The sequence below is a fragment of the Microcebus murinus genome, chromosome 10, assembly GCF_040939455.1.
Source record: "Microcebus murinus isolate Inina chromosome 10, M.murinus_Inina_mat1.0, whole genome shotgun sequence".
Classification (NCBI taxonomy): Eukaryota; Metazoa; Chordata; class Mammalia; order Primates; family Cheirogaleidae; genus Microcebus; species Microcebus murinus.
In genome coordinates, this window is record NC_134113.1 from 77454838 (window position 1) to 77479031 (window position 24194).

General features: G+C 37.7%; 1 protein-coding gene across 1 annotated transcript in view; it reads left to right on the forward strand.

Moving 5' to 3' along the window:
- The window catches only part of ITPR2 (inositol 1,4,5-trisphosphate receptor type 2), a 467092-nt gene that overhangs the window by 95181 nt on the left and 347717 nt on the right, over nucleotides 1-24194 (forward strand). The window contains exons 5-9 of the mRNA XM_012739535.3: nucleotides 92-250; nucleotides 5839-5937; nucleotides 6251-6334; nucleotides 6639-6785; nucleotides 10541-10636. Coding sequence (XP_012594989.3) covers nucleotides 92-250; nucleotides 5839-5937; nucleotides 6251-6334; nucleotides 6639-6785; nucleotides 10541-10636 — 585 coding nt within the window. The remainder of the gene's footprint in view (nucleotides 1-91; nucleotides 251-5838; nucleotides 5938-6250; nucleotides 6335-6638; nucleotides 6786-10540; nucleotides 10637-24194) is intronic.

Below are 24194 nucleotides of genomic sequence, written 5' to 3' on the forward strand. Positions count from 1 at the left end.
TATGTGGATATGATGTATGTATAAATGCATACATGTGATTAACAGAGGAGACCAAAGAATAAAGGTGGTAATCCCTGTCTTTTCCCTACAGCTCCTGCATATAAAAAGCAACAAATATCTGACTGTCAACAAGAGATTACCCGCCTTGCTGGAGAAGAATGCCATGCGCGTGTCCTTGGACGCTGCCGGAAATGAAGGGTCTTGGTTTTACATTCATCCCTTCTGGAAGCTGAGAAGCGAGGGTGACAACGTATGTAAATATAAAATTAAGAGGGAAATAGTGGCTTCATAGAGAAAATAATTCTTAGTAAGGAAGAGAATCCAGAAAGTACAAAGAAAGAAAATTCAGTTTTTAACCAGTAATGTTATTTTTATGTTAATATCTTTACTAGGTTAAACGCACAGGTTTGTAGTACAAATTGTGCTCGGAAATCATAAAAAGCAAAGTTTATTTTTTTTTTTAATTTTTGTTTTTTTGAGACAGAGTCTTGCTTTGTTGCCCAGGCTAGAGTGAGTGCCTTGGCGTCAGCCCAGCGCACAGCAACCTCAAACTCCTGGGCTCAAGCAATGCTGCTGCCTCAGCCTCCTGAGTAGCTGGGACTACAGGCATGCGCCACCATGCCCGGCTAATTTTTTCTATATATATTAGTTGACCAATTAATTTCTCTCTATTTATAGTAGAGACAGGGTCTTGCTCTTGCTCAGGCTGGTTTTGAACTCCTGACCTCAAGCAATCCGCCCACTGCGGCCTCCCAGAGTGCTAGGATTACAGGTGTGAGGCACCGCGCCCGGCCAAAAAGCAAAGTTTAGATTAAGATTAATTAAAAATGATCCAACTAGAATGAAAGAACTTAAGCAACCTTAGTATTGGCTCAGACTTATAAAAGAGAAGCAGAATTTACTTTCTTGCGGAATCAGGAGGGAGCATGGTTGTAAGGAAAATGAGCCATGTTTAGGAAATGGTGTCTGCCCCTTTGAAGTAATAGAGTAACACTGTGAATCGTGACAATATTCCATTTACTGGCTTTTTGGCCAGCTTCTTACAGCCTGTAAGCCTTAATAGATATGTAATGTAATGAAGAGCTGTAGGTTGGCATCTGTTCATTGATGACAACTATATTTAAAATACACTGTGGAATATGTGTGTATTGCCACGTAAATTTTAGTAAGTTGATACAATATTTTCTGCTACTTTACAGAAAAAAATTATGAGAAATGATTCAATAGGATCAATAGTTGGATTTTTTTGTGTATAATAAAGTATCCGGTGACAGTTCTTAGCCCATGGGAGATGCTCAATAAATGCTGGTCGACACTGTGGACTGAATACATTTTGTAAATAGAACACCTTACAAATATTGGGTCAAGTGATCAATAGTTGAGATTTAAAAAAATTAACATTATAAATTCAAAGCAATATAAAAGCATAATTATTCTGACAGAGTTTTCTCAATAAATACTTTGATTACATTTTTAATGTGTTATAGAATATTTCTTGTCTCAGAAATGTCTTCTTTTTATAGCGAATCTATTTTCTTCCAGTGAATTTTGAAGTATAAATTTAATTCCACAGGATGCAAGCTTCATGATTTAATTTGGTTAGTAGATTATCTGGTGATATCTTCCTTAGGTAAGGTTTGGGAGAAGCATGGCATGCAGGAATGTAATGCACTTTATGTCTTGTGTTGGTTGGATTCTGTAAAAAAAAAAAAAAAAAAAGTCCTACTTTTTTGTTTTTTTGGCATCAAGTGATGTGTGCTGTGAGCATGGTACATATTTTATTTTCAGTAGGTAGTTAATTACAATCAACTCTCAACTATTTGGGAACTGATTATGCAGTTTGTGGACAATTTGTATCTTTTGATGCACTTTTTCTGGCAATGCTTGTTCCCCTCACCAACCCTCGAGGGAGTAGTGACCTGTCTGCAGGTGACCCATGAAAATTAAGCATCAAAACAAACAAAACCTGAGCTCAAGCTCTGAAGGAATGCGATGAAATGATTGAATAAATTGGGGCCTTTAGATTAGCTGTGGATTTTTTAAATTTATTCTATCTCTTTATTTATTCGTCCTATCTGTTCCTTTCCCTGCTTCTAAATCACTTTACAGAGTCAATAGAGAGTTGAATGTAATGAACTATTTCAAACAATTAGTTGTACTGGAAAAACAAAACAAAACAAAACCTGTCACTCAAAACACTCATTCTTGGTGAAAATGGACAATGTAATTGTTAAGTGCAATATAGGAGATCTCCTTATCGAGATGTACTCGGTAAAGCATGGCTAAAACAACCTTCCACATTGCTTTTTGCTGACACAACTCACTGTTTTTGTTCGCCACTGTGTAGCTTTTGTGTGTGAATAAGGTTCCTGGTAAAGCCTAAGTACACCCACAGCCCTGTAATGGCCACATAAAATAACTGCATTGTAATCCTCATTTTCTTCCCTAAAAATAGATAGCATTTTTCTAAATTATAAACCTACTGCAATTTGTTGAAGGCGATTGGAACTACTGTCACTTCATAGCTGGTGCTTCAAATACTACTGATTTTCTTTAAAAGCATATTAAATTAATAAGAGAAAATTGCAATGTTTAGAGGACTTTTAAGATGCTGTTTCACTATTTAGCAGTAGTTATGTTACAATTTTGGTTGCAAGTATCCAATAACATATTCTGTGACCCAAATGAAATGCAAGAACGAGGCCGATGATGGTCTGGGAGAGTACTTTCATAATATGGCTTACATAATTGTGGGATGAGTGGCTTCGGGGAAAAGGCAGCTTCGTGGATCTCTCAGCTTTCAACTGTAGAGAAAGTCCTTGGTTACTGTTGAACTGTTAGAAAGTCACTGGGGACAACCATGAGCAGAGAACATAAATATTTCATTTTCATTTGTCTTCTCATGATTGAGTAGTTAATTTTTCATTTTCAATTTTGATCTAAGAAGACGTGGGTTCTTTACCTTGATGGTAGATTTTAAAAGTGAAGAAAGGCCATATATTCTTTAAATCAAGAGACAATGTTAACCCCTAGGGAAAGAAACCCTTCAAATAGCAAGTAGATTCTGCTATTTAAAAAACAAAACAAACAAAAAAACCTATATGCCTTGAATTTCTAGCAGAGGTGGAACTAGAACCCTGGTGTTTCGGTTCCTATTGTGATGTTCTTTTTGCCATACCAGGTGCCTCTTCAAAAGAATGGTAGCTGCTAGTGGCCTTATATCACTCTTTATTTTCAGCAGAATCTCAGCTTGAATCTTATGGCTTTTATATAGAATTAACAGAAATGCTTTTGGAATTGAAATTAAAAAAAAAAGATGTATGTGCTCTAGAGTGAATGCAATGGTTGATCCTAGGATGTGGCAGAAAATGATTTCACCCTAAAGTTCTGTGTTAAATATACAGCTTCTCAGGAAGCATCTGATCCTATGTGTGGATCAGACCTCAAGCTGCACTATTCCAAAATATTTGCCAAGTTATCTAATTAGGTATGAATTTCCTGAGAATAGGGACTATTTCTTCCACACTTTTGTTTTCTTCCTGGCACCTCTTAATGTTCTTTTTATTTTACATGATTGGCATCTCGTCCATATCATTTGCAAGTTTTATTCAGCTTGGCTAGTCAGGGTTGACATTGTCGAGAATAAGAACGATGGCTTGAAAATTAGTGAATTAAGGTTAGATTTTACTTGTGAATGGTGTTCTCATGAACCCTTGAAGCTGTTTCACACACATCAAAAAACCTTTTGGCTATATGGCCGGTCTCTTAAAAATATATAAGGCTTTATGGGTGAAGTAAATACAACATATGGATTGACCTAAAGTTTACAGACAACCATAGTAAAATAGTAAGATTTAGAGCAGTGACTATAGGTGCAACCAGAAGGATTTGTTAAATTAGAAGGACATAGTTACAATGTATCATTATAGTTAGCAACTTATTGGCTAATATTTGATATGATACAAATGAGAATGAAATAGTAAACCAAATCTAATTGTTTATCAAGAAATTGGAAGACCAGATATAAGACTTGCAAAATGTGGTGTCGAACTCCCAGTAATTTATGGTGTGGATCAGGTCTTTGCAAGGCTCTGCAACTTGGAGCTGCCTTGCTGTCACGGGAAATAACAAATGTTTTTTTGGGGGGTGGGTAGGGAGTTGGAAATATGCTTATGTCATGTTGATTTTTATTTGTTTTTGTTTATAATTTAATTTTTTAAAAGAGGTACCAATTCTTGTTCAAAGATAGGAAGCAATATAAAGATATATTGTGAAGAGTCTCTCTCTTACCCTTTCCCATCTGTCCAATTTCAGCTCCCTTCTCCTGCAGCTAACCACTGGAGAGATTTCTTTATCCATGCATTCCTATTCACTTCCTCTCATTTTTACACAAAGGATAGCATACTATATGCCTGTATCTGCCCCTTTATCTTTTCTCTTAACACTGTTCCTTGATGATCTTTCTTTATCTGCACATAGAGGGCTTGTCTGATAAGGCTTTGTGAGTCATAGCATCTGACTTAATATGGACTTGGTGATGGATAGAGACTAGTCCTGCAAACAGCAGAAGCTATTTCTGCCAAACAAAGATCAGCTTTCCTTTATTTGATTAGTGAGCGTGAGGCTTCTTTATTATATTTTAATCTCCAGATAAAGTTGGTGACAACAGCACCATTTGTCAGTATAGACTCCTCTGTGTAATCCATATAGTGGATAATCTGACAGTGAAAATATGAAATGATGCTTCTTAAAGTTTGGGTTTAGGTTGAGGTACAACACCTGGAGAAGTTCTATTTACTCATATTGATTGAGTCCTAATTTGTTTTTCATTGATCCCTCAAACTAATCTATTCAAATATTTAATGGGTATAAAATATTTATTAGTATAAAATATGCTATGAGAAAGTTTCATTTCTGAAATGGTGATCAATTCTGTAATTTAAGTGTAGGCACCATAATAACATGTCCTCTAAACAAATTTAATAATATAAGTAACTTTGATAACTAAAATTAAACTGTTCATTATTATCATTAAGAAAGGATAATTTCACTTCCCCACAATTTGAGTTTTGAATAAAAATACTTGAAGATAAAGTAGACGATGCCATGATAGCATAAATAAAAAATCAACTTAGACTTACTTATCTAGAATACTTCTCCCATAACCAATTTTAGTTTTTATTGAAAAAAAAATGAACACCAGGTTTAAGGAGCAATGCTAGTTTTGGATGTTTAAAATAAAAATAAGTGTGAACCACATGCTCAAGGCCCAAAGAAAAAACATATTTCTACAAGGTTACCTAATCCTGCCTCTTTGAAATCTAGACAATATTAGAATTTTTAATACATATCTGAGATTATGGGAAGATCAAAATTACCAGGCTTTTCTCTCATTGCAGAGATAATACAAGTGTATAACATTTTCTAGTTGCCCTTGAAGTGGTTCTAATATTTGGGTAGATGGCTTTTTTTTTGGTGGCAGATGCATTTACTCTCTGTGTCTGCTGTGCTTGTGGCAAAAGACCTCATGTGGAGGGATAATGGCCTATTTATTGACTTTAAGAAAGCTCTGACTGAAATGGGAGACTAATAAGAAAAAGATTTACACTAGCTCTATGAATCCAGATGGATAGGCACTGTGGGGCATGATTATATGATCATTTATTAGAAGGTATTTTACCTCAAAGAGAAAAAAGAATTGAACTAAAATTTGTATGGATGATAAAAGAACCAGGTGTCAGGTCAATAATGTGGATTCCTATGCCGCTATTTTTAGCTTCAAACATAGTGCCAAAGATCCATGCCTAGTCTCAATTGCAATTTATCTCTGATTCCTAGATTGTTGTAGGAGATAAAGTTGTTTTGATGCCTGTGAATGCAGGACAGCCACTGCATGCCAGCAACATAGAACTTCTCGACAACCCGGGGTGTAAAGAGGTAAGTTCAAGAGGAAAGGGAATGAATTTGTGGATTTTCTCATGAGGGAGAGAAGAAAAAAAAGTCATATAGTTTCTTTCATTGTTTTCATGAGCATAATCCTAGTTATTCGAATTAATATTCCTAAGTTACATGTAGATAACAATTACTGCCCTTTGCTATTTTTTGGATGGTCTTTTGAAGATATTTGTATTGTGCTACGTGGCTCATCGTCCAAAGTTGTTGTTTCTCTCCTTTTACTAGTTAAAGTACTAATTTCTGGTATAGTATGAAATTTGTAGTCTTATAACTCTTCACATTTCTTTATTAATAGGTGAATGCTGTTAATTGCAACACTAGCTGGAAAATCACTTTATTCATGAAATACAGTTCATACCGAGAGGATGTATTAAAAGGAGTAAGTATGTGCAACATAGACCATTTACTGAAAGAAATGAAGGCAGCCTTACTGAAATTCTAGATGTAAAACCTATGTATTCACTGGGGTTTATAATTTAGAAAGTGACTACAAACCTTAATACTCACTGAGTGTTTACTGAGTCTCCCCCACCAAATATTTTGAAATGCATAGATAATCATTAAAAGCCAAGTAGCTAGCAGTAGGGCCCAGGGTATGAAAACCAGAAAGAGCCACCTACTTATGATGTCTGTTTGTTCAGATGATTTTTGGAAATATAGTGTCTCTTGACCTTTTCTTCTAGGGTGACGTGGTTAGATTGTTTCATGCGGAACAAGAGAAGTTTCTGACTTGCGACGAATATGAGAAAAAACAGCACATTTTCCTTCGTACCACCTTGCGCCAATCAGCAACTTCTGCCACTAGTTCTAAAGCACTCTGGGAAGTAGAGGTGTGTAAATATACATTTTTGCTTTTAATCAATATTTAGACCAAAAAGATCAGATTCACTAGGCTGGTTGTTTTATTGTCATAGGCATTATTTATGATAGATCCATAAAACAGAATAACTTTTGTGAACCAACTTGTACCCCTTCATTGCTGTGACCAATTTGAAAGGAACTTCAAGAAAGGAACTTGTCTTTCTTCTTGTGGTAGAAGAAAGACAAGTCTTTCTGTGGTATATCTCATTCTCTCTCTCTCTTCCCTTTTCTCTCTCACATGCACACATTTAATAAGGGCATAGATATGATTTTACTTTTAAAAAAATTGATTGTGAAATGTCATCAAGACTGATCAGCCTGAAGGCCGTGTGCCTCTCAAATGGCATTGGAGTTAAGATAGAGTAGGATGCCTTGCTTTGAGTAAAGGTAGATTCCAGAACTACATAGTCACTCAGGAGAACAACACTTATTTCTTTTGGGATGCCATTTCTGTTGCAATCAAGGGACCCGTAGTTAAGAATTCATTCATCCTTTAAAAAGTATTTCTTTTTTTTTTTTTTTTTTTTGAGACAGAGTCTCGCTTTGTTGTCCAGGCTAGAGTGAGTGCCGTGGCGTCAGCCTAGCTCACAGCAACCTCAAACTCCTGGGCTCAAGTGATCCTCCTGCCTCAGCCTCCCAGTAGCTGGGACTACAGGCATGTGCCACCATGCCCGGCTAATTTTTTATATATATATATCAGTTGATATCTTTGATTTCTTTCTATTTATAGTAGAGACGGGGTCTCGCTCTTGCTCAGGCTGGTTTTGAACTCCTGACCTTGAGCAATCCGCCCGCCTCGGCCTCCCAAGAGCTAGGATTACAGGCGTGAGCCACAGCGCCCGGCCTAAAAAGTATTTCTTAAATGGTGCAATATGTTAGAGTAAGTAAGAAAATGTAAGCTATGGCCTCTCCTCTCCTCTCTTCCTCTCCCCTCCATTTCCCTCCCATCCTCTCCCATCCCTTCTCTTCTCCTCTCCTCTCCTTTCCTTTTTTTTGGAGACAGGGTCTCCCTCTTTTGCCCAGGCTGGAGTGCAGTGGTGCAGTCATAGCTCTCTGAAACCTTAAACTTCTGAGCTTGAGTGATCCTCTCACCTCAGCCTCTGGAGTAGCTGGGACCACAGGTGTGCAACACACCATAGATTTCTTATCATTGTTCTCCAAAAACGTAAAAAAATGGAGGGATAGTAATAAGGTGAGATGTTATTTAAAAACTCTGTTAATGAAATACAGTGAGTTCCCTGCACTTCATGTGTCTCTGCCTACTTAATGTTGGTTCTAAGTCTGTTAAAAGGAGTTTTGAAAAATTCTCTCATTTATTTGCTTTTAGTTTTATAGCTTTTGCTGTAGCTGTACCACTGCTCTGAAACCCCTTCCATCAAAATGCGTAGCTAGAAATGCTATAACACATCGAGCAGTCAGAAGAGGAATGAATAAATGACTGAATAATTTTGAGATAATGTCTTTACTTCATTTAAACTTCCCTCTCCATAATGAATTTCTCTTACAATATTGGACCTTTCATATAACTTCACGTAAAAATGTTTTTGTTTGATTATGTACTGAAGTATTACTAATTCATATCTGTGGAAGGTTGATCTCTGTAGGAGATTTGAAAGACGCAGGCTGCAGGACATTTCTCTGTTGTGTACTGTAACAGTGGGGCTTCGTTCAGGAGGGCTGAGAGTCATGCTTAGTGTGGGCATCAGGCATTTCAAGTAAAGAGGTGTGTGATGTAGGGAATTAGGTTCGGCATTATTGGGCTGGAGGAGGAGAACTGGAGCAGGGGAAGGTCTGGCTACCACTGCCCCTCCTCTGAGCCTGCAGGCCTCTCCCTGTGTGCTGTGCTGTCTTCGTCCGCTCCACCCCAAAGGAGCCTGCATCGGTCAGCTGCCACCACTGTTAACTGCAGCCAAATGGGGAGCCTTTCTCCTGCCTTCCTCTGCTTTCCATTCTAATGGGAATGCACGCAGAACCTTGCAGGGTGGGGCTTCCAGCCCCTGTGGTCCAGGAGCACTTAGAAGGGTGGGGACTGTCCAGAGAGGGCTGCACACAATATCTAGCACAGGCTGTACTTCCCTGTGAATTGCAGGATATAGCATGTTTGGGCCACTGCCTGTTAAACTCCAATAGCATCCCTCCCAAATCCTCATGATAAGTAAAAACACCCTCCTTTCCAAATCTCCAAAATGTTCCCTATACTGCCAATTGCTAGACCCACTTAAAGTACGTGAGAGTAGTTCCTAGTCTGGGGTCTACGGTAAGCTTCAGGTTATTTGTTAATCCTAGCGATTATATACAAAGCGTGTGTGTATGTGTGTGCATTTGTGCATGTGTGAGACAAGCAATAGATTTTATCAGATTCTTAAAGCCTTCTCCAAAGGAGTAAAAGTTCAATCGTTGACAAGATCACAGTGGACAGTGTGATTAGCAAAGGATTTGTAGAAAAAGTTTGATTTGAGAACTGAGCCTTGAAGGTTGGGTGGGTTTTCGGGTACAGAGGGAGCGTTTTGTAAGACTTCATGCACTTTGAAGTATTTTCATAATTATTATCTCATTTGAGTTACAGAGTAGGGGGAAATGTAGAAACTGGTGTCTAGCAAAAGACATTAGAAAGTTAAATAAGTTAGCATAGAATTTGAGGCTGCAGTGGGAAGCAAAGAGTGGTCAGCACTAACAAAAAGAAAGTTATCTGCTGAAGGAGAATAATGGAACATTATCCTTGCACTCTGACATGCTTTATGGTCTTTAATCTTCACAACCATCCTGTGAATTAACTCCATTTTGCACACGAAGAAACAAGACTTGAAGATGTTTGATTACTTGCTGTGATCAGACTGTAGCAACCGGTGGAGCTGGGTCTCAAACGCGGTCATCTGACTGTAGGGCCTGAGCTGTTCCACTGCCCTGTAGCACCAGCTGCGTCAGGACCTGCTGCTTCCATTCCCAGTGAGCCAAGCGGCTCAGCACCTGGGCAAGGCCAGTTCCAAGGACAGGCATCAAAGGACATAGTGCTAGTCAAAGCATGCATGGAGAGTGCCAAGCATTAAGTTAGTTCAGACCTCCAGGCCTTGGTGTTCGCAGTTCTTCCTGACTGGAATGATCTCTTCTCATTTCCTGCATGCTGGTCTCATTCTCATTCTCCAGGTTTCAGCTTACATGTCATCTCCAGGTGGCCCGTGCTGACTGTACATTGGACGTCTCCTTCTCTAGTTGCTCAGTCATGCATTCTGTTTGGGTCCTTTATGACACTTGTCAAATTTCATTTATTTCTTTGTTTGGTAGTTCCCTCTCTTCTCCAATAGAATGAAAGCTCTAGTCTTATCCCCTGCTGAGTCCTTCTTGCCTTGATATGTACCTGGCACATAGTAGGCTCATAATGCGATCTGCTGAATGAATGTTTGAATAACAAATGGGGGGAAACCTCACAGTATTTCCAGTTTTGGTCTTGGAAACATGCCTTTCTGAGTAAGGCTGTATCAGTAAGGCTGTATTTGCAGATGTAAGGCATGAGTGTCATGTGTGCACAGTGAGTTAACAACTGTTCGAACATGTCTCTTATTTACCAGGAATTTTGTTCTTCTGCCACATTTGTACTCTCATGAAAACATATATTAGATTTGACAGGTCAGCATGAACAGGAAGCTATTCCATGTAAACCGTTGGCATTTGCTTGCCAGGAACATGAATATCATTTTGTCATTGTTCTTGCTTTCTTTGTCTGTAGGTGGTTCATCATGACCCATGCCGTGGGGGTGCAGGACAGTGGAACAGCTTGTTCAGATTTAAACATCTTGCAACTGGAAACTATTTAGCTGCAGAGGTAAGACTCATGGATATCGTCCTGTTAAGTCTCTGACTCTGAAATAGTGAAAAAGGCAATTGGGTTCTTGAGAAGACATTCTATGTGTAGGAACAGTCATTATATAAACTTGATTATTGCTTATAATGTTCTGGATTGGCATATAAATTATTTTTAAAATATAAATATTAGTCAAAGTATTAAAAATGGAAACAGCAATGGCAAAACTCTGCAGTTGTTACACTGTAAAGTCAATGGAATGGGATATCTGATTTGCATATGTGCGTAATGTGGCCTAGAATTTTCTGTTTAGCTTCACTCTTTCAGAATGTCCACTTTATTGTTCAAATCATGAGAAAGGGAAGGGTTTCTTTCTTTCCTTCTTTTTTTTTTTTTTTGAGACAGAGTCTTCCTCTGTTGTCCTGGTAGAGTGCCGTGGTGTCATTGTAGCTCAATGCAACCTCAAACCTCTAGGCTCAAGTGATCCTCCTGCTTCAGCCTCTCTGGTAGCTGGGACACAGGTGTGCACCATGATGGTGCTGTGATGCCTGGCTAATTTTTCTAGTTTTAGTAGAGACAAAGTCTCTCTCTTGCTCAGGCTAGTCTCGAACTCCTGAGCTCAAGCGATCCTCCTGCCTGGGCCTCCCAGAGTGCTAGGATTACAGGCGTGAGCCACTGTGCCTGGCCAAGGAAAGAGCTTTCTTCCTGAGACACTTAACTGCCCTAAAACTGTCAATAAAAATGGTAAGAACGCATAAAGTCCTTTTCTTTCTCTGCTAAAAGTATGCTGACAATCAGATAGAAATGAAGGATGGGTAGAAATAACAGTGTAGAAGTTTTAGAAATGATTTAATGAAAGTTTGGTTATTTTTAAAAATGATTTTGAAACCATTCTTTTCCAGATGTATGAAAATTTCCATTCATTCTACTCTATTCAATTCTGTTTTTATTTTTTAATTTAGAGGTTGTTTTTGAAATTCAAAACCAGAATCTGTTCTCAGAGTTTTTACTATTACTTATCTAACTATTTGTTTTGGATGTCAGGAAGGGTAAGGAAGGAGGTGGGGCTGGAGAACTGATGAGGAAAAGGTGTGGGGACAGGGAGTGGGTTCTGTACGTTCTATAAGCATGTTGGTCCCCGTCTAAACTAGCACCCAACCCCGTTACCCTCGCCACCCTGTTAATCTGCGATAATCTTCGTCTTCCTAGTACTTACTATCTGATTTATTCTACATTTTATTTTATTGACTGTTTCTGTTAGCAGGAATTTTTTTTCCCCTATGACCAGCATGTCCCCAGCACCTAGAACAGTTCAGCACACTTAAAAAGCATTTGATGAATATTTTTTGAATGAATGGATGAATATAGAGAAGCTATTCAGGCTTCTATAAGATTAGAGGATGAGAAGAAGGAGATTTCAGGATTTGTATCAGAGAGGCATTTGGAGACATATTTGGGATTAATTAATGTTTCTAAGCTCCAATTTCTTCCTCTGAAAAATGAGGATAATCAAATATTTTTATAATTCTTTTAACTTATTAAGAGAATTAAATGAGGAAAGTGCTTGGTAGAAGGTGTGGCTCATGGTAAGCACCCTGTAAATGATGCTGGCATGATTACATTTATTATGTGATAGACAGGGATTATTCTTACTTTTATAAATATCTACCACATTATTTAGTAAATAAAATATACTTTGCAGTTTCCAGACTGTTTATACCGTACACATTTTGAATTAATCCTTTTGAACCCCTTGAAGCAAAAATCATGAGTACAGAATCTTGTCTAAAAAGAAAATTAGGAAAGCCTAACTAGATGTCCCATAAAAGATAAGAAATTAGGATTAAAATCCTCTTGAATCTTACATTTAGTGGCTCTTTTCCCTAATTCATCTTTCAATCAATGGCTTTTTAAGCTACTGGTGTGCTGCAGAAAACTGACATGATGTACACATTACAAGTTTTCCTTGTTAATTTCTGTAATTAAAACTTGTATCATTTCATGCATTCAAATGATTACATTATTAAGAATTAAATTGTTTAAATTTAAATTAAGAATTAAATGTTCTAACATTAATGAAGATCTAAGAACTCAATACATACATAAATGAATTAATTAAAAGTTGAAAAATAGAAAGCAATTCATTCCTTGAAAATGATTTGAAAGACTGTCTCATTCTCTCTTTAGAGAATGCAGCTTAAAATGCCAGGTGCCTTCTTGTGCATTCAAGAGTCTGCAGTATTTGGAGACCTTTTCTTTGACCTTTAATACTTTAGATAACATCTTTTTTATGGCCAGGTGGGAGAAAGAGAATTAAGCATTAAATTCGTATCTGAAGATTGAAAGCTAGGAATTTATTTTCTGCTGACTTTAATATAATGGAATGGGTACTCTGTGTAGTATTCTAACATCAAAACAAAAACCATACCTTCAAAATCCTGACTTCCATAAGTGGGGTTTTGTATTTCTTATGTCAGCTAAGTTCAGACAAGATCCTGGCACACTCAGGACATTTGTCATTACTGGCATGAAGATGTCTAGGGGTGTGGCAAAATCACAGTGATTGTAGCCACCATCACTGGCTAAAAAATTGATTCTCAATAAGGAAACAGGTGGTAACTAGCCTTTGACAAAGCAGTTGAGAAGCAATGATTATCCTTTTATCATTTTACTTTTAAAAAATGCCCAGGTCTTTAATTTCAAAGCATTATTCATGTCATCCACACAGGACAGGCGGTTCCCAACATTTTGAGTTACAACCTCCTAAAATTATTTGTTTCATTACACTATACCCTTTTTGGGTGGGAAAAGGCTCCATGGGTTTTATTTGTTTTACTTTTTTCAATTTTCCCTTTAATATGTAGATAGTATTTCAAATCCCAATGGATGCCAAAAATGCAAGAGTTGGGCATGATTATTTTTGGAATTCATAAAAATAGCAAACATCATCTTTAAGATGTCATAGAACCTTCAATATATGTTTCTTTAGTGCCTGATAAGTGCACACAGCATGGTAGATAATGCTGCAGGTACAGCAGAGGAAGTAGAGGACTCAATGTTTGCCTTCAAAAAATGGCGGTCTAGTTCAGAAGATGGCACACAATTAATGACCCCAGGGCACAGGCAAGATTGTGGAGGGCTAATTTTGTGTGCAGGTGGAGTTAGGCCAGTGTGAGATTAGTCAAAGAAGGCTCTTGCTTAGTGCAAACTCTTCATTGATTCTTAAATAAGGTAATAGACATGGACTGGCAGAGAAATAAAAGGACAATACTGGTATATGTTGCTAAAGAGGCACATGAGGGATGGGGAATGTTCAAATCATATGTAGATGATATAAAACTCAAGGCCTAGCACAAGGAAGAGGTTGTGAAGGGAATTATTGAGCAATAGATCTCTTTGCTTGAAGGTTTTCATTGAAAGATTTAGATTCGATCTATTAATAATTCATAATAGGAATAAAGTTTAAGGAAGTTTATCCTGGTAGCTGCCTACAAGCTGGGACTGAGCAACTCTTTGCAAACCTTTGGTAGAGATTGATGGCATCATTAAAAAAAATCTAATTTTCACCCTTGAGGAGCACCCAAGTACAGTGTGATAAATGTATGATAGCAGTGTGAATAGTGGCATGCCTATGGGCAAGTGCTAGAGTGCGGCACACCTTTGGTAAGGTTGTCAGGGAGGTGTGAGGAATGATTGGGAGGCCAGAGGAGTTGCTGCTTGGTGGACGAGTAAGGCAGGTGGGGAAGAGAGAGAAAGGGTGTTCAGCTCGTGACGCCAGCTTGTGCACAAGGAGGAGGTGTGTGGTGTCATGCAGACTTGTTTCATGAGGCTGATGCCAAGGACTTCAGCCTCATGAGTGAGTTCGGAAGTGATGCTAGAAGGTGGTGGATGCAGGAGTGATAGGGCCATAGATGAAGCGTAGCCAATAAGTTCAGGCCATATAAATTAAGGAGAATGGGTTTATCTTTAAAATAAAGAGGAGTGTAATAAATAAATTTGTGATTAAAGTTGTATAGGCTAATGTACAACTAATGTACAGGCATAATGTAGTTTCTAGCTCCATGTTGTCTATTAAATTAAAATTAATATTATTAAAATGAAATAAAATTAAAAAGTCAGTTTTTCTGTCACAATAGGCACATTTCAAGATACTCAATAGCTACCCCCTATGGCAGGCGTCCTCAAACTACGGCCTGCAGGCCACATGCAGCCCACTGAGGACATTTATCCAGCCCGCGCCACGGCTGCCTGTCCTGCTTAGCAGCCGACTCGTCCCGGGCCCACAGTGCGCATGTGTGGAATGTGCACCGCACTCTCCAACGGCCTTCCAATGGTCTGAGGGACAGTGAACTTGCCCCCTGTTTACAAAGTTTGAGGACTCCTGCCCTATGGGATAGTTCAGACATGGAGCATTTTCAAGGAGAAAGTTCTAGTGGGCAGCACTGCTCCGGAGCCTTTATAAAGCAACTGTAAGAGATTGAATTTAGAGGGAGACCAGATAGGGGATAGAGGTATGATCCCTTCAAGGAATTTTGAAGACTTGAGCCAAGGGATCGACATTGGCAATGACAAAAGAGGGGAAGTGCTGAAGACATTTTTACGAGACAGGATCAATGCAGTGGTAAACCATCCAATGTTAGGGGTTAAGAGTAGGATTCCAGTTTTAGAGAACTGGTGATGTCGTTCGCCAATTTGAGGAAAATGGGAAGAGCTGCCAAGTTGGTGAGGGAAATAATCCTTTCAATTTTGATGTTTGTAAAATGTCCAAGTGAAGATGTCTCATAGGCACAAGGTTTCACAACTTCTAGAAATGTGGGGATTGGACAGGGCTGAAGAGGTAGATTTGGATCTCCACAGCACAGATAAGATCACAGGGCATGTGAAAAGAATGATAAGATGTTTGAAGGTAGAAGCATGAGAAACTTCATCTTTTAAGGAGGGACGAAAACCTGGGAGCTTGAGAAGCCAGAGAAGCAACTGGGAAATCAAATGGGCTGAGTCACAAATGCCAGGCAAGGGAGAATAGTTTCACAAAGGAGGGAGTGCCATGGAAAAGATCAGAAACACAACCTATTTACAGCATTTGGCAAGAATGCAATCATTGTGACTTTGTTGAGAGCATGTTTAGTGGAAACCAGAATGTAGGAGTGGAGGAATGAAGAGGAAGCCAGGAAAGGGAGGTGAATGCAGATAGAGTTTTCACAGCACGTCTGTGAAGGGAGAAGCAGAGAAGTAGTTAATGGGAAAATTAAGAGTCCTGGTAGATGTTTTTTTATAAAATGTATTTTAAAAAATAAGATGGACAAGAGAGGCCCTGTTTTCTCACTAAAGGGAAGTACCTAGAGGTGGGGCAGGGTATAGCAGGGCGTTACTCTCTTCCCATGGCTTTTCCACCTTTAACAGACATATTTATGATTTAGAATATTGCTTTAATGTGCTTTAGGCATTCCTGGTGTGTAGGATTATGTAATTCTTGAATTGCCTTTGAGTTTAGGGTATTTATATTGGCCAGTGTGACAAAGAGAGCCTAGTGTAGTGGGGGAAAAAAAAATCCCATGTATACTGTTGTACAATCTCTCTGACTTTAAGCAAATATTTAACCTCTCTGGACTTGAGTTCCCTTGTGTGTAAAAAAGGTGATAACATGTATTATATGGGATTATTCTGGAATTAAAGAAGATAGGGAATGTCCAGCACCTTGTACATAAAAGATATTCAGTACATTTTAAGTCTCTTCACTTTGCTGGAGAGGAAGGGGAGAGAAACTGCAGAGTAGTGTTTTATTATTATTATCATTAAAGCATAATGGTATTTCTTTGTCAGTCAGATAACTTAAGGGGGTAAAGTGTTTAGGGGCAAAGTTTAGTTACTTAATCTTTTATCTGGAAAAGATTATGTGCTATATTTTGGCATAGGAAATATTGCCTCATTGGAGACATTGAAAATCTCTCTAATAAACCCCATGATGTTGTATGGTTCACATGTGAAGTATAACACACAAGCAGCTGGTCACCCCCACGACTTATAAAATGGACATTTTGGGTCAGATTACTCTTAATTGGGCAGAGTATACTGAGTGCTTATCTAGGAGAACAGCTGGAAAGACTATCAATGCCTTGGATTATTAGAATATTTTACCATATATTGCTTTTATTTTTCCAAGTTTGTTTGATAAAATTTTCTAAAGCAGGAATGAAGATTCTTTTGAATAACTTTTCTGTTGTCTATAAATTTTAGTTTAACTCAGGTTATTGTGTAATAACTTAAATTGTGGTCTTGTAGTATTCATTGTAGAATTCATAGAGTATTTTAGAATTTTAAAAGGCTTCGATTCTGAATAATGCCACAGTTATTCTCTGTAAATCTGTTGAGATATTTCAGAAATCCCCTACTTAGGGAAGAAATGCTTATAGCATTTCTTTGGATTTATCACATTTTATTTATTTATTTATCACATCGTTCCCCCCTAAGGAAAGGGGGAATGATACCAGTGTTTTGCTCATCACTGGACACCCTGTGCCTAGCACAGTGTTTGACACTCAATTTGCATTCAGTTACTATTATTGGATTATTGAATGGATGAATCATAAGGACTATGATTATTGCTGTAAATGCAATAATTTCGCTTTACAGAAAAAGAAATCCAGGCTCAGAGAGGTGATTTATTTTGCTCAAAGTAAAAAACAATATAATGAGAGAGTATTAGGAAAATGCCAGACCTTGTGGTTTTCAACTGAGGGTGATTTTGGCAATGTCTGGAGACATTTTTATTGTCACAGTTGGGGAGTGGGAGCTACTGGCATCTAGTGAGTAGAGGATAGGGATGTAACTGAATGAGCTATGATGCACGGGACAGTCCCTTATAACAAATAATTATTTGGTCCAAAATGCCAATAATTCTGAGTGTGAGAAACCCTCATCTACATTATACTGAAAATACATAATCACTTATTGACTGTTTACTGGGTAGAAGCACCATTTTGATATTGTGAAGAAAACAAAAAGGATTAAAACATGGTCCTGTCCTTTAAGAGTTTTCTCTCTAGAGGACAATTATATTAACTCAATCTCTGAAACATTGAGATCTCTTTTGCAATTGCTTCCATCATGCATACACATGTGAGATATCTCATTTTGTATAATGTTTAAAATATTTACATTTATAGGTGACCAAGCTAAATTTCACAGTATGTTTAAAGGATTGTAACCTTAAATCAAAGCATAATTGAGGAAAAGAACCCTAAAAATTTACATATATGTATGTGTGTGTGTATATATATATATATATATATATATATATATATATATATATATATATATAGTGCCTAAATACAATATTCTGTTTTAACCAGCACTTAACTGGGTGGTTAAATTATTTAGAAACATGTAATGAGCCTAGTTGTTTGTGTATAAACAAAGGGGACACTTTCCAAAGGAAGTTAGACCATTTTATATGCTGTAGATTCTGTAGTCTAATTACAAAGACAAAACATATACACTGTAAACTATTTAAGAATGCACCTTTTTTTTTTGTGATTAGTGGAAAACATCTAGGAATTAGGACAATGGTATAAGATTTAACACAATTTAAGTTTTAAAGTTCTTCAAGATATTAAAGTGAACCGAGGTTTAAAAATGGACCCTTATTCAATGTAATTACCTTTAACAGTATAGTTTTAGGGAATTCAGGTTCGTTTTTAAGAAGTATACAATGCTAGAAAACTATGGACAAAATATGTATGGAGCAAAGTATCTAATTATGAATAAGATGAAAATACATTTTGACTCCATGAGTTAATACAGAACTATATACTATCAGACTCTCTCCTTTACAATGTCAGTTTCTGTGGGCATGCCTGTAATTAGGTGACATGAGGGGAGGGACAACACACACTCGTATAGTTTTGAGCGTTTAACACACAGCACAGCCGTCAGCACACTCATCAACATTTTGTTATAGGCATTAATATTTTACTTGTATTACCTTGGTGCAGGCGAGTTCACAACTGTGTCTACAAGGAAGCAAGTAATTTTACCCATTTTTAATAGGATAATATGGGAGCCTTGGTAAATAGTTCTAATGTAGTCATGGGGAGAATTGTAAATCAGACTTTACAATTTATGATTTGCTGCTTTCTACCTTTCCTTTCTTTGGGTATTATTAAAGTAAGAACTTTTAATGATCCTTTCGAAACTAGATAGAAGAATGCAAAATAATTTTACTTGTTAAAAGATTTCATTTTGCCCCTTTAAAGAGTAGCTTATTTGTTTGTAGATAGGCAAAACTTCCACCAGATGGCAGTAAACACTTATTTCCTAACTGTTCAATAGGCTTTGGATTTAATTAATCAGTTTAAAACTTAAAATTTATGAAAGTATACATTAGCATGGATCTTATGAATATTAAGACTATAGTTGTGAATGTCCCTATGTTTAATTCTTTATCAAATGTATCAGCTGTAGTATATGAAAAGGGTGTGATTTGTATGTGTGTGTATGCATAAACACAGTAGATGACCATGTTATACATATATAAATACATATGTGTATACGTATATACATACCTGTATATGTACTTACACATACATATACATATAAATATATACATACACATATAAATATTATATATCAAAATATATAAATTAAACACTCAGTAAAGGTTATTTTTCCCTTCCTTTCTTTTCTAGACTTATCAGTCAGAATAATAGATTGGCCCTGAAATGCTAGTCATTGGAATGAGGAACATGCAAACATAATTATTTTAGAATATGCCCCTGAGGGTTTTATGATTTTAATCATATATATAATAAAAATTGATCAAAACACATTTCATTGTAAAAAAAGCAACATTTTTCTTGTAGGAAAGTGGACATGTGTTATGGACATATGAGCTTCTGGTCTGCTTGTTGCTATTGTGTTAGATGAAAGGGTGTGGCTGTCTTTCATTTGATTGTGGTACAGTCGTGACTTCCATTGCCTAGGTATTTATGACATTTCCATCTCTCTCTTTCTATCACTTTGCACTGGGCCTGACTTCTTTCTATTCCTCTTTGGCCATTTAAATGAAGACTCTGCAGAGATTAGTCTTTATATTCTCTCTCCATCACCCACTCCCATGGCTACAGTGGGTCATGCATTTGATCTTAAATATGCCACTGCCATATAATCTCAATAAATTTACCTAAGATTGAATTGTTTCCTCAGTTCAGGATTAAAGACTCGAGAGAGAGTTAGCATAAACATTTTTCTCTCTCAGTTTACACATTCAGATTCCACTGATTCTATCTCTGCAAAATCTTTCATACCTATTTATTTTTTCCTTTCCATTCCAGCATTATTATCTTTATTTGGGACCTCCTACCTCTCCCTTGGTTATTTTCACTTGGTTATTTTCACTTCTTTGATCTTTTCACATCTGAGTAAGATGCAAACTCTTTAGCCTATAGTTTAAAGGCCCCCCCATGGTTTGGGCTGATCTTTCTTTGAACCTTGGATCACACCACTCTGCTTTCTGGAGGCAGGGGGAAACGTGCTGGAGTGACTAACTGATGTAGTTGTGGAACCCTCCGACCTGTGCCTCCTACCTTGACACTCCCTAGCAGTGACTTCACCTGAAGCACTTCATGTGATGTGCTGCAGGTGCCTCATTTGCAAACTGGAGTCAAGAATCAATCCTGTCTTATAGCATAATTGCAAGGTTAAATGAATTAACCTTTAAAAGCATATAAAAAGTAGTCCATAAGTGGCATTGATGGGTCTTCTTTCAACAAATCTCATTGTTCTCACCTACAAGGCATTTGCTCTAGAGCACTGCTTTCTTCACTCCCTCTTTCCTTCTCGGCCAGTTAAAATTCTACCCATCCTTCAAGGCTTATCTCAGATGCTACTTTCGCCATGAATAATTTGTGAATAAATTTGCCCACCACAGATCCCTCCTTCTTCTGACCTATATTATTTATAAATTATTCATTCCTGTCTTACACCCCTTGTCACATTTTATTTTGTATTACAGCTGACTATATTTATGTCTTATTTTCCCTCCTAGATTGTAAGGTCCTGTGGTCAAGGACCATATTCTCTTTGTCTTTACTAAAATACCATATACCACAATGCTTTGCCCATTATAGATGCTCTATTAATATTTATTGAATAAATGATTGAATAGTGTATTAGCTCTCCAATGCCAGATTTATAATTTATTTTTTAACACAAGGAATTTTTTTTAAGTACTAAAAGATTCAGGAACTGCCATATGACCATGTCTTTTTCCCTCTTCTTAAAAATAGTATTTTTTCTACTCATCTTTAGTTTATTACTCGAATAATTACTGCTGTCATTATAGAGAAGTAAAGGAGCAATATAATTTAAAGCATATATTTATTTCACCTTTCATAGTTAATATTTGCAAATTTATACAGCCATAGATGTATTTGGGTGGCCTTTTTCTACCTTTGTTTTCTCCTTCTTTTCCTCCTCATTATCATTATTATTATTATTATCATTTATACTTTATTGAATTTACTGAAGTAATCACTCTATGTTTATTTTTTTAAAAATCACATTGTAGTCTGAGAAACACAGATGAGGCAAAATCTAAATGATTGGCACCATCTTTAGTATTGCTGCCAAATGCATAAATATGTAAAATTTATTGACATAGAATCGTGGTTTGGTCACAGACTTTTTCTCAGTTTGCAGATGAGGACACTGAGCCCCAAAGTGGTTAGGTGACCTTTCCACAGGTCCAGGGTGTTTCCTTATAGAGCAGAGTCTGGAATCCATTTCCCCAGACAGCTAGTCAGGGATGGGTGATCCTAAATGGTGAAATATGTAAAGACTGAATTTTGGAAAGTAACATTGTCTTTGGGATAGAATATGAACAAGTTTTAGAGGGCACAAATTATTCTGTGTTTGACTTAGGTACGTTAATTCCTGTTTTTGTGTGTGTTTTGGTGATGGATATGTCATGGTGTGCCCTGTGAATTTACAGTGTCTGTGACCAACTGTTCTAACAAGTATTGAATGGAAACTCTGACCATAAAGCTCTACCCTTGGTTGAACATGTTCCACGTTTTAGATGTAATTTAGTTAAAATTTTAGTATCGATTTTTTTAAAATGTAAAAGAAAAGTTGGGATTCTTCAAACAAAACAGACAAATAGATAAATACATAAAACTACACCGATACTTGACTAAAGTAGGTGAATAAACCCCTTTAGGGACTGTGCTAGAATTTTCTTCACTACTGAGTAAAAATTTGTTTTCTTGAGTTTGATTAATCGGTAGAAAGGAGGCCACTCAACTCACTCTTTGGCTTTCTATCTTTTGCTCTTGGACTCTAAAATCAAGGTGAATCTTGTTTTGGAACTAATTCTATTACTCATCATTCAAGGGAATTTAAAGAGTCTGCGGGAGAGTCTGAGTCTCTGTAGCAAAAGCATCAGCCTCAAGGCCCCCCAGTGGCTGGCCCAGCCCTAACAGGCAACTTGTGTCTTCTCACCACCCCCTTGTGTGTCAGCTCTGAAAACTGACAGACTGCTGTCCTGGTGCTCTCGGGTGGGGTACTGCTTTCCTCTCTCATGCCCCACCTCACTTTCTGATGTGTTTCATGATAGTTTAGTTTTGTCTGGTGTTGCATCTTATACAAATGGAATCACGCACAACATCGTTTTTTGTGCCTGCTTTCTTCCACTTAATAATGCTTTTGAGATTTGTCCTTCTTGTGTGAATCAGCAGCTCATCATGTTCATTGCTGAGCGGTCCTCCATTGTTTGAATAGACCACATTTTGCTTATCCATTCTCCCGTTACATGATGTGCGTTTTTATCCAAGCCTAATTTCTGTCTCTTACCTCTTACCTCTCTTTCCGTCCTTACCTCTCTCCCTCCTCCCCTTTTCCGATTAACATCCTCAAATGAATGTATCAATCTGTGGTAGTTGATTTTCCAAGAATAGAGTAACCCCCACTCTGTGTAATTCTTTCTTCAGCTGAGGAAAGTTTTCCTTTCTTTTTCTTTTGTTTTTGTTTTTGTCTTTTTTTTTTTTTTTTTTTTTTTTAGATATAGGGTCTCACTCTGTCAGCCAGCCTGGAGTGCAGTGGTACAATCACAGCTCACTGTAACCTCGAACTCCTGGGCTCAAACGGTCCTCCCGCGTCAGCCTCCCAAGTAGCTGGGACTACAGGTGCAGGCTGTCACACCAGGCTATTTTAAAAAGATTTTTTTGGTAGAGGCGGGGTCTCGATATGTTACCCATGCTGGTCCCTAGTTCCTGGCCTCAAGTGATCCTCGCAGCTTGGCCTCCCAAAGTGCTAGGATTACATGTGTGAGCCACCACACCTGGCAAGAAGTTTTGTGTTCTGTTGTCTTTGATTATTGCATGCTGATTCTGATTCTCTCTTCTCACTGATTCTCTCTTCCTTTTGTGGGCCCAGGTTTTCCATTTGTTGTTGACAGTCACCTTTGCTGGTTCTCTGTGACTATTTTCTTTTTCTTAATTTTCATTTCTGGATACCTTCCCTCTGTATTGAGGGATAGTTATTGAACTTCTTATCCTTTGCTTCACTCATTTTCTGCAATATCAACTATACGCTTTTTGCTGCCAACGTGGACTTCAATTTTGTATTCACGTTTTCATTTATATCGAAATCTTTCTTAACTCCTTTTTATGTTATGTTCTTTTTATATTATCCTTTTAGCTGTTCCTGTTATTTTGTCGCCTTTATATAGAGGACGTGTTAACTTGCACTTTCTTGAGTATGCCAGACCATTTTCTGAAAATATTCAGAAAGGATATATTCAGAAAGACCGTGAGAAAGGATTTCCCTTGTTCTAACATACGTTTTCATCAGTCCCGTTTGGTTTTTCCTTCCTTTTTTCTTTCTTTATTATCCTCAGATGAGTGAGCTCCGTGCAGAACCAGATGGGGTCGAGCGGATTGTCCTTTTGTTCCATTTTGTAATTCTCTAGTATGACAATTCAATCCTCCTTCTAAATCTTCGGCTGCAGGGCAGACTGATGCGTGCATTTCCAGAGCAGTTCCCAGCTGTAGCGGACGTCGACTCTACATACCAGGGCTCTATTGCAGTTTCTTCTCCTACCCCTTTGCTAATTCTGTATCGTCATGCAATGTCACTCCAGCCCACAGCCTTCATGGCTCTTTTCTTTCTCTTTTCTCTCCTTCCTTCACGTGCTGCTTCTCAGAAAGCCCCCTCCACCCTCTGCCCAGTCGTTTTCTTGGCATTATAGTATCCATCTCTCTGGTCGTGTGAAGTTAGAGACAGTGGAGGGGGCAGACCGGGGAGCAATTTTCTGCTCCATCTCACAGCAGCTTCTCAGTGATAGAGAAACCCCTCTGTATAGGTTTTTGGTTGGTGGATTCTCTGGGTCTCTCAGTCAGTGACAAACAGTGACAAGACACAGCATGTATCTTCTTAACTTTATTCACACAGACACTGGCTTTATGTGAGGTTAAGGTATGCCACAAGATAAAAACTGGGCTGTTCCCTGCCTCTCCCCCAGGACCATCTGCTTTGTAATTAGTGTCAATTCAGCGAAGATTTGGAATTTAGGTTGTTTCAC